General features: G+C 47.3%; 1 protein-coding gene across 2 annotated transcripts in view; it reads left to right on the top strand.

The window, feature by feature from the left end:
* Arhgef18 (Rho/Rac guanine nucleotide exchange factor 18) overlaps positions 1-13,797 on the top strand; it is a 61,900-nt gene that overhangs the window by 30,021 nt on the left and 18,082 nt on the right. For both annotated transcript variants that reach the window (XM_090341797.1, XM_090341790.1), the window contains one exon: positions 13,541-13,682. In XM_090341797.1, coding sequence (XP_090197923.1) covers positions 13,541-13,682 — 142 coding nt within the window. The remainder of the gene's footprint in view (positions 1-13,540; positions 13,683-13,797) is intronic.

Genomic DNA, 13,797 nt, shown 5'->3' with positions numbered 1-13,797 from the left:
TCTGTGGCTTGTAGATCTGGGCTTCCTGCCCTTTGCAGAGCTCTCAAGAGTGCAGAGGACAAGATGAAAAAACAAACCCACACTAGGACTCAGCCCACTACCTGGCCCCCCAACCCATGATGCCCATTCCCAGCCACCTCCTTCCTACCTCATGTGTGGTCATGTCCCCTCCCCTCTGCCCTCTTCTCCTAGGTTCTTCCTTATTTTCTCCTGACAACCTCCTAGTCATGCTTCAAAACCCAAGACAGCACCCACCCAATGACCACCCTAGGCAGGGTTTTGACCCTCCCAGCTTCCACTCCAAAAACATTCCTGATGGTTTGCTGCCACTCCTCAGTCATCAGGGCTCCTCTGCGATCACCCTCACAAGGTGTTTTATTCTTCTGAAGAGATTTTGAGGCCAGGAGTTTAGCCTAGTGAAAGAGTGCTTATCTAGCATGCATGAAGACTCAGGTTCAATTCGTAGATACCACCTACATAGGAAAAGCCAGAAGTGGTGCCGTGGATCAAGTGGTAGAACTCTAGCCTTGAGGAAGTCCAAGGATAGCGCTTAGGCCCCAAGTTCAAGCCCAGGATGGAGAGAGAGGGGGAGGGGGGGGAGGCAGAGAGAAGAAGTGAGTTGTGAATGTTTAGGAAGGGGATTCAAATGAGGGGTGAGTACCTGGGTGGTGAGTACCTGGGGGTACTGAGCCCCAGGTCCCTTCTCCCCATGTCGTGGGGCCTGTGCTTGAACCCTGACAGGGTCCACTTAGCCCAATTTGGGTCTCAAATGTGGGAATTGAGTTTTCTCAGCCTGTATGACCAGGAGAAACAGGTTCGTAAAAACTACGTGTGTGTGCTTGTGTGTGTATGTGTGTGTGTATTCCTAGGATTCAAACTGAGGGTTTCACACTTGATAGTTAAGGTGCTCTACCACTTGAGTCACACATACCACTCAGCCCTTTTTTTGCCTTTTTTTTTTTAAACCTAGAGTCTCTTGTTTTTACCCCAGACTGGCCTCAGACCACAATCTTCCCACCTTTGCATCTCATTCGCTGGGATTATAGTCACGCACCATTATGCCCAGCTTCTTCATTAAGACTGGGTCTTGCAAACTTCTCTCTGCACACCCTGGCCTGGAACCTCAGTCCTTCCCATTGTACCTCCTGAGGTGCTGGGATTGAAGGTGTCACCCATCACACTGGGTACACTGTTGTTCTGGGATGGTATCCCAAATGCCATCCTCAGCTGTGAGCTTGGGGTTTTTTGATGATGTTTTCCATTTTGAAGTAATTTTACATTTAAAAAGATTGTGCAGAATTTTTCTAGACCCTTCTTCACCCAGCTCTCCCTACTGTGATTTTTGTTTTGTTTTGTTTTAATTACAAAAATGAGAGACCATTCCAGGACAGCTAGACAAAGGAGAGCTGAGGGGAATCATGGGTAATCTGTGCATCTTTGGCTGCTGTCTGTTAGATCCTACGTCAGAGTTTTTTGCTTCAGGCTGGTTTTCTGGCACAAGGCTTTTGGAAAAACAATTAGGGGCTCATTTTGAAGGTCAGAACCAGTCAGGCACTGGTGACTCGTGCCTGTCATCCTAACTATTCAAGAGATCTGAGGATTATGGTTCAAAGCCAGCCCAGGCAGGAAAGTCTGTGAGATTCTTTTTTTTTCATATATTTTTTATTGTAATTAATAGAAGGGTTACATGATATTTGCCAGATAGTTGGTGCATTAATTCCCATACATTGATACCCTTTCGCATGTCTTGGTCCCCATTTCTGTGAGATTCTTACTCCAGTGAACCAGCAGGAAACTGGAAGTGGCTCTGTGGCTCAAAGTAGTAGAGCACTACTAACCTTGAGTAGAATGCTCAGGGACAGTACCCAGGCCCTGAGTTCAAGCCACACAATCAAAGGGGAAGAAAAAAAAAAAAGATTCAGAACCCATTCCCAACCTACACCTCCCAAATTCTGTGTCACCTCCAGAAGCTTGTGTGTAAAATTGTGATGCAATCAGAGTCTGTCTCACCATAGGCAAATGATAAAAGTGACCTTTACAAGGACCATAGAGTCATGAGAAACAACCTTCAGGACAATCACTGTGATTGTAATTATAAACAGGAAGCCCTGTGCAGTAGAGAGCACTGGTGGAAGGGCCCAGTGTGGGGGTGTGGCTTGTTTGCAGGGGTGTGGTGAGGGGGCTTGGCCCAGTATGTGAGAAGTTCTGGCTTTCTATCCAGCTCAAAAAGTTAGAAAACATTGTAGGGGCTGGGGGCGTGGCCTAGTGGTAGAGTGCTTGCCTAGCATGCATGGAACCCTGAGTTGGATTCCTCTGTACCACATATAGAGAAAAGGCTGGAAGTGGTGCTGTGGCTCAAGTGATAGAGTGCTAGCCTTGAGAAAGCCCAAGGACAGTGCCCAGACCCTGAGTTCAATCCCCAGGACTGGCAAAGAAAATAAAAACCAGTACATATAATATAGAGAGACTACATATAAATTTACCTTAATTTTCCATCTTGCTTTTGTAAAATGTAAGTTCATTTTGTGCTATTTCCAAAAGGAGTGTGTTGTGGTAACAGCTTGGGCATGGAATGCAGCTCAGTGGTAAAGCATTGCCTAGCCTGGGCGCAGCCCTGAGTTTCCATCTCCAGCACCACAAACCCAACCAGACAAAACAAAACAAAACAAAAATTCCAGCCACCCTCAGAGAGAGAGAGAGAGAGAGAGAGAGAGAGAGAGAGAGAGCCTTTATCAGTATTTCCTGAAGTCCATTTCTTATCGGCCTGAAATCTTCCACAGGTGGAGAGTTGGTGACACATTCATTTCTCAGGACCACACTAGGCAAACTGCTGATTTCATGCCCAGGAATGTTCTGCTTTGTTTTTGCCCTAAGATGACTCACCTTTTCCTTCTTATCTTTATTAAACAAGACTAAGGCTCTGGTGTTAGGCATTACTTAAGAGAAATGTCTAGATATTGGGGCATTGTAGTTGCTAGGAAAGTGCTCTACTACTTGAGCCCTGCTTTTGGTAGTTGTTTTCTTTTTTTTTCTTTTAATTTTTACCTATCCTGGGATTTGCACTCTGGGTCTAGGCCATGTTCTTGAGCTTCTTTTGCCCAAGGCTAGCACTCTTACCACTTGAGCCACAGCACCACTTCTGGCTTTTTTCTGAGTAGTTTATTGGAGATAAGCTTTCCTTCCTGGGCTGATTTCAAACCACAATCCTCAGATTCTCAGCCTCCTGTGTACCTAGGATTACAGAGCCACCAGGGCTTAGCGACTTGTTTTCAATATACAGTCTGGCAAACTTTTCTTCCCAGGATAGCCTCAGACTGCTATTCCTCCACTCTCAGCCTCCTGAGGAACTGGGATTACAGGCCTGAGCCATCATCATATGGATTCTAGTTTATGTCTTGAAAGTCACTAAAAGTCTGAAAGCTTGATCCCCATCCACTGATGCTGCTGGAAAGAAGCAGATCCCTTAGGAGACACAGCCTAGCAGGGAGAAATGAGGTCATTGGGGGAGCATCCTTCAAGTGGATATGGGTCCCTGGACCCTTTCCAATCTATTTCCTGGCCACCATGAGGTGAACAGATCACTTGCCACAAACTTCCGTTACAATGTACAAAAGTACCACATGGACTGAAACCTCCAAAACCATGGGCTGGAATATACCTTTCTGCCTTTTAGGTTGATGATCTCAGGTGTTTTGTCACAGGAACACAAAGCTAAAAAAAAAATTAGACATTAATGTAGGAGAACATCATATATTTATTCATTGGATAATTAAGCTGGAGGTATTCTACTCTTTTTTTTTCCAGTCTTGGGACTTGAGCTCAAGGCCTAGGCACTGTCCTTGGGCTTTCTCAAGACTACCTCTTGAGCCACTACACCACTTCCAGTTTTTTCTGTGTTTGTGATACAGACCCAGGGCTTCATGCCCTCTACCACTAGGCCACACTCCTGACCCTTCTACTTGCTTAAAAAAAAAAAATACTTTGAGGCTGGGTGTGGTGGCTAATGCCTATAATCCTAGCTACTCAGGAGCCTGAGATGTCAGGATCAAGGTTCAAAGCCAGCCCAGGCACAAAAGGACCTGAGACTTTAATCTCCATTTAACCTCTAGAAAACCTGAAGTGGGGCTTGACTCAAGAGTAGGGAGGTAGCCTTGAGCTGAAGAGCTCAGGGACAGCATCTAGGCTATGTTCAAACCCCATGACCCACAAAAAAAAAAAAAATACTTTGAAGTTAAAGTTTTTTTCTTTTTTTTCTTGAAGTTAAAGTTTCTTAAGAATAATAAGGCCATGTGGTAGTAGATTATGTTTGTAATCCTGACTGCTCAGGAGGCTGAGGATCTGAGGATCCTGGTTTGAAGCCAGGCTGGGCAGTAAAGTCCATTGAGACTCTTATCTCCAATGAACCACCAAGCAGCCAGAAGAAGAGCTGTGGTTTAAGTAACAAAATGCCAACCTTGAGTGAAAAAGCCAACTAAAAGTACAAAGTCCTGATTTCAAGCCCTAGTACACACACACACACACACACACACACACACACACACACACACACACACACACATTGCTTCTAGGCAGTTACCAATCACTAAATTGAGATCTGAGGATTTTGCCACTGATATCCAGGTCCCAGTCTGCCTCAGTTTCCCCATTGTCCAGTGTGCCTGTGTCATGAAATGGCCCTCAATGGCTGAAGAACTTTTGACCAGAGTGGGGTCACAGTGACTTGTGGTGGGGTCAGAGCTCCACCTGAGGGTTCCCAGGTAAAAAAAACAAAAAACAAAAAACAGGTTTGTTCTGTTACACAAAGTGCGTGGCTTCTCATGTGGGTTCATGGCTTTTCTCAGCATATTATTCCCCCAAAAAAGGACTTTTTTTTTCACTCTGCAATTTTTTTTTTCCCCAGTCCTGGGGCTTGAACTCAGAGCCTGAGCACTGTCCTTGGGCTTTTTTCTAAGGCTAGTGCTCTGCCACTTGAGCCACACCACCACTTCGGACTTTTCTATGTATATGATATCAAGGAATCCAACTTGGGTCTTCATGCTAGGCAAGCTCTCTACCACTAGGCTAAACTCCCAGACTGGCTTTTTTTTTTTTCTTTTTCTTTTTTGAGCCAGAGCAGGGTGTTTCTAGAAACACCTCACATACACACCCCACCTCCCACCCCACTATGCCCTAGGTCTCTCTCAGTCCAATCATGTTAACAAGACCATCACAATACAAAACAGAGGGGGAGAGAGATAATTAGGATAATTAGCAAAAGTGCTAGTGAGCAAGCATAAGGCCCTGTAATGCAGGGTCGGTCAACCTGTACAGCCAATCAACAATTAGCCAATCAAAAGGGAGGATATCCTGCAAAACAGCGTAGTTAGTGTCCAGTGAGAGTTCTCTACAGCAGTCATTTCTGAAAGTTGCAAAAAAGCTGACTGTCAACAGTACTTCAAACTCACGAGAACTAGAAATACTAAGAAGGCACATGTGAATTGGAATCTTGTTTTTTGTTTTGTTTTGGTCTTTGTCAGTCATGGGATTTGAACTCTGGGCTTGGGTGTTATCCCTGAGCTCTTCAGTCACAGCACCACTTCCAGTTTTCTAGTGGTTCATTGGAGCTGGACTTTCCTGCCCAGGCTGGCTTTGAACCTTAGTCCTCAGATCTCAGCCTTCTGAGTAGCTAAGATTATGTGATCCACCAATGCCCATCTGGAGTCATGGAGCTTTGTAGGTTGTAACCTGCTGGGGCAGTTGTTGTTTAGTACACCACTGGACAGCAGAACTTGGTCTCTGTCACCGCTTGTGACATGAAGCCTCTGAAAGACCCCGTTGCCTGACAGCCATGAGACTACCTCCAAGCCCCACTCCCTTTTCCTACCCTTCCTCTTGAATCTCTGGATTGCTGTTTCTCCCCATCTCCCTTCTCCCCTCCCCCAAACAGGGCATCTCACCCTGGGCTGCTTGTGAGATTCCAACTTTCAATGTGACCTTCTCCCTGAACCTGGCCCTGACCTGAGATCACATGTGGATGGGCGTGGCAAGCTGACCCTTCTGACCTCCAGGTTTTCATTGCATAATACCTCCTAGGACTTCTGCAGCCTGTCAGCAGCTCCCAGCCAGCCCTCTCCTGTTTGCTCTTGTTTTGCTGCCCCTGGGCCCAGGGTGGTGGGGAGCGGATACCCCACATATCTGTGCCTGTAATGGTCATTTTACTAATTCTTCTCTCTCTTTCACCCTGTTCCCAGCCTGAAGCAGAGGCAGTGCCTCCAAATTAGTGCTGCTTGTGAATTTGCTAATAAGCAAACCTCCCATGTCCCTGTCCAGAATCAATTATGGGAGAAGTGTGGGCAGAGCCCTGAGACATTCCACCAAGACTCCCCCATTCGGCTTAAGGGCAGCTCAGTAAAAACTCAGCATTAGCCCTGGTGCTAGGTGGCTCCCTACCATAATCCTAGCTAGCTCTTTAGTAGGCTGAGATCTGAGGGTGGCAGTTCAAAGCCAGCCCTGGGCAGGAAAGTCCGTGAGATACTTTTTTTTTTTTTTTTCCCCAGTCCTGGGGCTTGAACTCAGGGCCTGAGCACTGTCCTTGGGTTTTCTCAAGGCTAAAGCTCTACCACTTGAGCCACAGCACCACTTCTGTTTTTTTCTATGTCTGTAGTACCTAGGAATCGAACCCGAGTCTTTGTGCATGTTAGGCAAGCACTCTACCCTGGTAAGATTTTTTTATTGCCCATGAACCACTATAAAGCTAAAAGTGGTGTGGTTCAAGTGATAAAGAAAGCATCAGCCTTGAGTGGACTTAAACACCTGATACAGTGTACACAAGTACACAGTGTGCACAGTTGTTCCACTGTCTTAAGGAACAAGAAAAAGTAAAAAAAAAAAAAGTCTGTGATAAAAGTCCCTAATATTTCTCATCCAAGGCCAATGGGATTTGAGCATGGGAAGGCAGTTTGGCGAATGTTCTTTCTGACTCATCCACCTTCTGAGTTATAAGATGTCTTTAATTTTTCTTGGTCCCCTGAGGTGCAAAGTTAGGTTCCCCCCCCCCATTGTATATTTTCATTCTTTTTCCTATTGGCTTGCTTCTGTAACACCAAAATGAGACCTGGCCAGGGGATGGGAGAAATCAATCAGTTCCCTGCTCATCGATTGAATCCATCATCAGCTGGCAGAAAAGCTGAGAACTGTGAACTGAGAACCGTAACCTCATGTCCGATATTTCTCTAATTGTCTCTCAAATCCTCGCTGCCGCCGCCAGTCCCTACTGGCTTCTAGAACCCTCTAGAGCCAGGTAGCATCTTCAGTCTGCAACCAAACTCTTCTCTGGCACTGACTGAGCAGGGGCTCAAACCCTCAGTACCTTCCAGAAAAAGAACAGCAATTTCTTCCCTGGGTAGCAAGGAAGGCTCCTCCCTCCTACAGGACCAGCAACCAGACTATTTTCTTTCCCAGTGGCCTTGGTCAGACAGTGCAAGCATTTCTGTGCCAGGACCCTGCCACCTCCAAAAGATTTTTTTTTTTAGCCACTTTACTATGGAGGGGTAGCAGAAATCTATTTAAGTGGAGTACCAGTGGCTCACGCCTTTAATCCCAGCTACTCAGGAGGCTGAGATCTGAGAATTCTGGTTTGAAGCCAGCTTGCGTAGAAAAGTCTCCATGAGACTTCTTTCTTTGCCAGTTCTGGGGCTTGAACTTGGGGCACTGTCCCTGATCTTTCACTGGAGGCTAATACCTGAAGCCACTTGAGCCCCAGTGCCCACTGTTTCTATGAGACTCTTATCTCCAATTAACCCCTCAAACACCAGAAGTGTAGCTGTTTCTCAAAGTGGTGGAGTGTCAGCCTTGAGCTAAAGAGCCCAGGAACAGAGTACAGGCCCTGAGTAATGTGTGCTCTCAGTACTGGCACACATTTTTTTTTTAATGATATTTGTAGAAGCCAGTTTGCTTCTCAATTATGCATTTTGTAAGAAATTAAAATTTGATTCAGACAGTGAGCATGTCCTGTTGGTCTTGCTTGAACACTGATTTCCCAGGTGATGATGCTCCAGCCTCGTTCGAGTAATTTCTTTGTGGATCCTCTGATTCCTTCAGGAGTAATGAGCCTATGCCATGAATCAGAGTAAGCCTGTAGCTCAGAAGTACTTCTGAGAATTCAAGCTTCACAGTGTCAACTTACAGAGGTGGGATCGTGACACAGTCTTCTACCTATTCCCAGAGACTGCCATTAAATCTCAGAAATCACTGTATGCTGGTGGCTTTTGCCTGTAATCCTAGCTACTCAGGAGTCTAAGATCTGAGGACCACCATTCAAAGCCAGCATAGGCAGGAAAATCCAAGACTCTTATCTCTATGGTTCTTAGTGGTAGGGCACTAGCCTTGATGAAAAGAGCTCAGGGATATCACCCAGGCTTCGAATTCAAGCCCTACAACTGACAAAACAAAAACAAAAAACCAAGAGATCACTATGCATGGTGGTGCATGCTTGTAATTCCAGCTACTCTGGAGGGAGAGGTAGGAGAATCCCAGTCCAAGGCTTTGCAGGTGAAATTACAAGAACCTGACTGAAAGATAAAGAGCTGAGGATATGGCTCCAGGGTGGGACACTTGGCCCTGAATGTAATCCCCCATATTGGGAAGGAGGGAGGGAGTGGAGGGGGGAGGGGGAGGAAGCCAGGCAAGAAAGGAAGGAAAGGAAAAAAGAAGAATCCACCAGGTTCCAGTGGCTCAATCCTATAATCCTAGCTGCTCAGAAGACCGAAAGAGCTGAGAACCAGTTCAAAGCCAGCCTAAGCAGGAAAGTTCATGAGACCTGTCTTCAGTTACCAAAAGGCTGGGAATGGAGCTGTGGCTCAGGCGTTAGAGTGTTAGCTTTGAAGTGAAAAAGTGAAAAGCTCAGGAACAAGTTCCTAGACCAGGCCTAAGTTCAAGTCCCAGGAGTGGTACCAAAAAAAGAGGAGGAGGAGAAGGAGGAAGAAAAGGAGAATTCAAATAGCCAACATAAAGGAGAATTCAAATAGCCAACATAAAACCAGTTTTAAAAATCTTGAGAGCAGGGGCCGGGAGTTTGGCCTAGTGGTTAAAATGCTTGCCTAGCACGCACGAAGACCCGGTTTCTTTTCCGTGGTACCACATACTTAGATAAAAGCTGGAAGTGGTGCTGAGGCTCAAGTGGTAGAGCTCTACCTTGAGGAAGTCCAAGGACAGTGCTCAGGCCCTGAGCTCAAGGCCCATGACTGGCAAAAAAAAAAAATCTTGAGAGCAGCGGCCCGGAGTTTGACCTAGTGGTAGAGTGCTTGCCTAACATGCTCAAAACCTGGATTCGATTCCTTGGTACCACATACACAGAAAAAGCTGGAACTGGTACTGTGGCTCAAGTAGTAGAGTGCTAGCCTTGAGAACACCCAAGGAGAGTGGTCAGGGCCCAGAGTTCTAGTCCCAATATTGGGGAGAAAAAGATCTTGAGAGCAGGCCACTGTCTTTCCCAGAGAATGGGTAGTGCTCCCTCATTCTAGTCAAAGAACTTATTTTCTCCATTTTCTTCTCATTTTCACCCTTTCTCTTCTCCTGGTCCCCTTGCAAAAGCAAGCAGCAGCTCAGCACAGTGCACACAAATGCTGTGGGCAGCCAGGTGCATGCAGATCAATCACGCCACTCAGCAGGGAACAGATGTGCTAATTGAGCGCCACAGTGGCCTTTATTCTCTTCTGGGCTAAAGATCAAACCCTGGTTCTTATGTGCAGCTCACCCACCCAGCATTGCTCTACCCACTGAGCTGCTCCCCAGCCTTGCAAAGCCCATCCAGACACAGAGCCTCGCCCACCCATCCCACGGCGACAGTCCCCTAAAAGAAAGGCAGATGGTTCTGGCTTCATACAGCTGTGTATGTGTGTGTGTTGAGCAGTTTCATTGAGGTAAAATTCCCACACCAGACAACTTGACCACTTACGTGTGTAATCCAGTGACTGTAAATGTATTTATCAAATCATCTCAGATCCATTCACTAGTTTGTGTCTTACTGCTTCCCTTGAGCAGTGAATTTCAGGATTTAGCCACATTGTAGCATGTATCTCTGCTTCATATATTTGGGGAGGGGAGGTGGAGAGGTAAAACTGAGTTTTGAACTCGGGTCCCTGTGCTTCCTACCACTGATGCAGGCTTCCAGTCTATAAACTGCCTTTTTTTTTTTTTTTTTTCTGCTGTGGAGCTTGAACTCTGTGAGTGCTGGCCCTGAGCTCTTCAGCTCAAGGCTAGCACTCTACCACTTAAGCCACACAGTGCCATTTCCAGTTTTCTGGTGGTTAATTTGAGATAAGTCTCATGGACTTTCATGCCCAGGCTGGCTAGGATGACAGGCGTGAGCCACCAGCACCTGGCTTATTCTGCATTTTCTTCATGACTGAATAGGACTTCTATTGTATAGATGTCCTGTTTTTTGTTTTGTTTTTGTTGTTGTTTCTTTTTGTTTTTTCAGACAGGGACTCATGCTAACTTGACCTGGCAGGCCTCCAATTGACCTGTCTCTGCCTCCTGAGAAACTGGGATTGCAGCTATATACCACCATGTCCCAATTGGCATGAGCCTTCATGGCAATTTCTGCAGGAAAGACTGGGCAAGGCAGTGTAAGCAGATTGAAGATGGGGTAGTTCAGATCTTTTCAGCAAGCCTTGGGGACATAGGGGCCGGTCCTGGTTATCTGGTTCTGGGGCTTGAGGTAGATCAAGATCTGCTGTGTGAGGTGGTGGGGGTTTCGTGTGGTAGAGCACAGCTGTAATCCTAGCACTCTGAAGGCAGGTACAGGAAGATGGCAAGTTGGAGGCCAGACTGAGAGCCATAGAAAAACCCTAGCAGGCCAGGCACCTGTGGCTCATATCTTGTAATCCTAACTACTCAGCAGGCTGAGCTCTGACACTTACAGTTTGAAGCCAGCCTGGGCAAGAAAGCCCAGGACACTCTTATTTCCAATGAACCACCAGAAAACCAGAAGTGGTGCTGTGGCTCAAAGTAGTAGAGGGGGGGGGGGCTGGGAATTTAGCCTAGTGGTAGAGTATTTATGTAGCATACACAAAGACGTGGGCTCCATTCTTCAGTACAACATAAATGGGGGAGAGGGAGCCGGAAGTGGTGCTGTGGTTCAAGTGGTAGAAGTCTAGCCTTGAGAAAACCCAAAAACCCAAGGACAGTGCTCAGGCCCTGAGTTCAAGCCAGGACTGGCAAAAAAAAAAAAAAAAAAACAGTGATAGAACACTAGCCTTGAACGCAAAAGTTCAGGGTCAGTGCACCCAAGCCCTGAGTTCAAAGCCCAGAACCAGAAAAAAGAAAAAGCATGATTAATGCAAACTCACAAGTTGCTTCCTGGCTGTTGCATTTACAGAGAGAAATGGGTTCATGACATGCCATCCTTTGACATGAAAAACTTGTCTTCTGAGTCATATAAGGAAGGTTTAAGACTACCATGGTAGCTTTAGCCTTCAGAGTCCTTGGAGGAGTGGGGTGTGGCTCAGGTGGTGCAGGCTTGACTCAAGCAGTAAAGCACCTGAGTAGTGCCCAAGTACTCTTTCTTCCTTCCTTCCTTCCTTTCTTTTAAGATTCTTTAGGGCTGGCAGCAGCTGGACCTTGTTTGACATGAGTTTGAAGTGACTACGAAAGCAGACTCCACTTGGCCTTGGGTCAGAGCTTGGTTCCCAGGAACATAATGTCACTGTGCCAGGCGGGCTAGGCAGAGGCCACATTTCAGGATTTGTTGCATATTTGTACTTTTAGCTCATAATTGCCAGGGTGGAGTTTCAGTGCTCTATAGATTGGCAGGAAGTATCTGCCCTGGACCCTGTGAACTTCCACTTGGGATCTTTTTTTGTTTGTTTTTATGCATAGGTATTTGTAGATGAATGACATCTTTGCCATCCTCACCCAACATTAACCATTCATTTGCAGTCGCTGGAAAAGCATTGCCCCCACCCTGGAGCTTAGTAAGGAATGAATAGAGTCAGGTGTGGTGGCACATACCTGGAATCACAGCATCCAGAAGGCTGAGTGGGTAGACCATGTGTTTGAGGCCAGGCTGGTCTACATAGTGAGATCCTGTTTTCTAATGTCTAAGTGCTAGTGGCGCATCCCTGTAATCCTAGCTACTCAGGAGGCTGAGATGTTAGGATCACAGTTCAAAGCCAACCCATGCAAGGAAAGTCTGTGAGACTCTTAGCTGCATTAAACTACTCAGAAAAAAAGCTGGAAGTGGTGCTGTGGCTCAAGTGGTAGAGCCTTGAACAGAAAGAGGCTCAGGCACAGCGCCTTAGCCCAAAACTAAGGGACCAGCAAGAAAAAAACACCACCCTGACACTGGTGGTGTGGGCCTATCACAGCTACTCGGGAAGATCGAAAGGTGGCAGTTTGAAGCTAGCCTGGGCATAAAAGTTTGAGAGACCCTATCTTAACCAATAATTGGGTATGGCAATACTCAAAATCAAATTTTTAAAAAAGCTGGTGAAGCCAGGTGCGAGTGGCTCAAACCTATCATCCTAGCTACTCAGGAGGCTGAGATCCAAGGATTGTGGTTCAAAGCCAGCCTGGGCATGAAAGGCCATGAGACTCTTATCTCCAATGAACTACCAGAAAACTGAAAGTGGCTCTTCAGCTGAAGAGCTCAGGGACAGTGCCCAGGCCCAGAGTTCAAGCCCCACAACTGACCTCCCCTCCCCACCAAAAAATAAATAAAAGCTGGTGGTGGGGGGGTGTTGCTCAAGCTGTAGAATGTCAGCCTAGCAAGTGCAGGGCTCTAAGTTGAATATCTAGTTCTGTTCCCGCCCCCACCTCCCCCCCCCCAAAAAAAACAGATGGGGAGCTGCTGATGGTAGAAATCTGTTGGAGTGAAATAGCTTGGTGGGTACCTGCCTCTTGTTTCCTGGGTCTTGGCGCCATCCTGACGGTCAATGCCCTATTAATTATCCCTGTCTTTGGGTGTTGGGCGGAGGTCTCCCCAAGCAGGCCAAGGTCCTGTTCTCAAGATCACAGGTGATTTACAGCCAGCACAAACTGCTCTCCGCTCTTTACCCCCTGCCAGGAGCAAGGACAACTTATTTTATTTTATTATTTTTATCAAAGAGGGGGGGGGGACTGTGCCGTTTCCACCCCAGACGGTCACAGTTGGGGACCAATAATTTCCCTGCGCTCCATCCCCACGGTTCCAGCCAATACCGCCGAGGAAGGCTGCAGCTTCTTCCAGAAGGATCCCAGAGGCATTAAAAGACAGTAAGTGGGGTGCGGTGCTCCTGGCAGAGCAGGCACAGGGTCTTAGAGCCCCCGAAGCTCAGCAGCATGGGCAGTGCACACTCCAAGAATGGCGATCGGCCCGGGGCACTGCCCGGACCCCCCGAGCTGTCATTTTACAGCTCTTTTTCCAGGAAATGGAACGACAACGTCTTCTTGGATAACGAGCTACTGACCTCCAAGATCCTGTCGGTGCTGCGGCCCGGGACGGAGCGCAGCCTCCGGCCGGGCCCCCTGCGCTACCCCGCGCACTTCCTCGGCTCCAACTCCCTACTTGCCTCTGTCACAGCCTCGCTGAAGGAGCAGCCGCCGCGGGCCACCCTCCTGTCCCATGGCAGTCCGGTCTCCGCCAGGAATGTCGGCATGACGGTCGCTCAGAAAGGGGGGCCCCAGACAACATCGAGCCCAGCCGGAACTGGGGTACGACTCGGGTAAGCCAGGGGGTTCCCCCACCCATCACCACCACCCCCCCAGCCATGCTTGGAAAAGTGGGTAACACTCATTACCCACTCTGTGTATGGAGAAAGACACCCCCATACACACTCA

The sequence above is a fragment of the Megascapheus bottae genome, chromosome 1 (genome assembly GCF_031878675.1).
Source record: "Megascapheus bottae isolate mThoBot1 chromosome 1, mThoBot2.hap1, whole genome shotgun sequence".
NCBI classification, from domain to species: domain Eukaryota; kingdom Metazoa; phylum Chordata; class Mammalia; order Rodentia; family Geomyidae; genus Megascapheus; species Megascapheus bottae.
The sequence above is the reverse complement of the archived record's forward strand: the minus strand, read 5'-3'. Positions and strand labels throughout refer to the sequence as shown.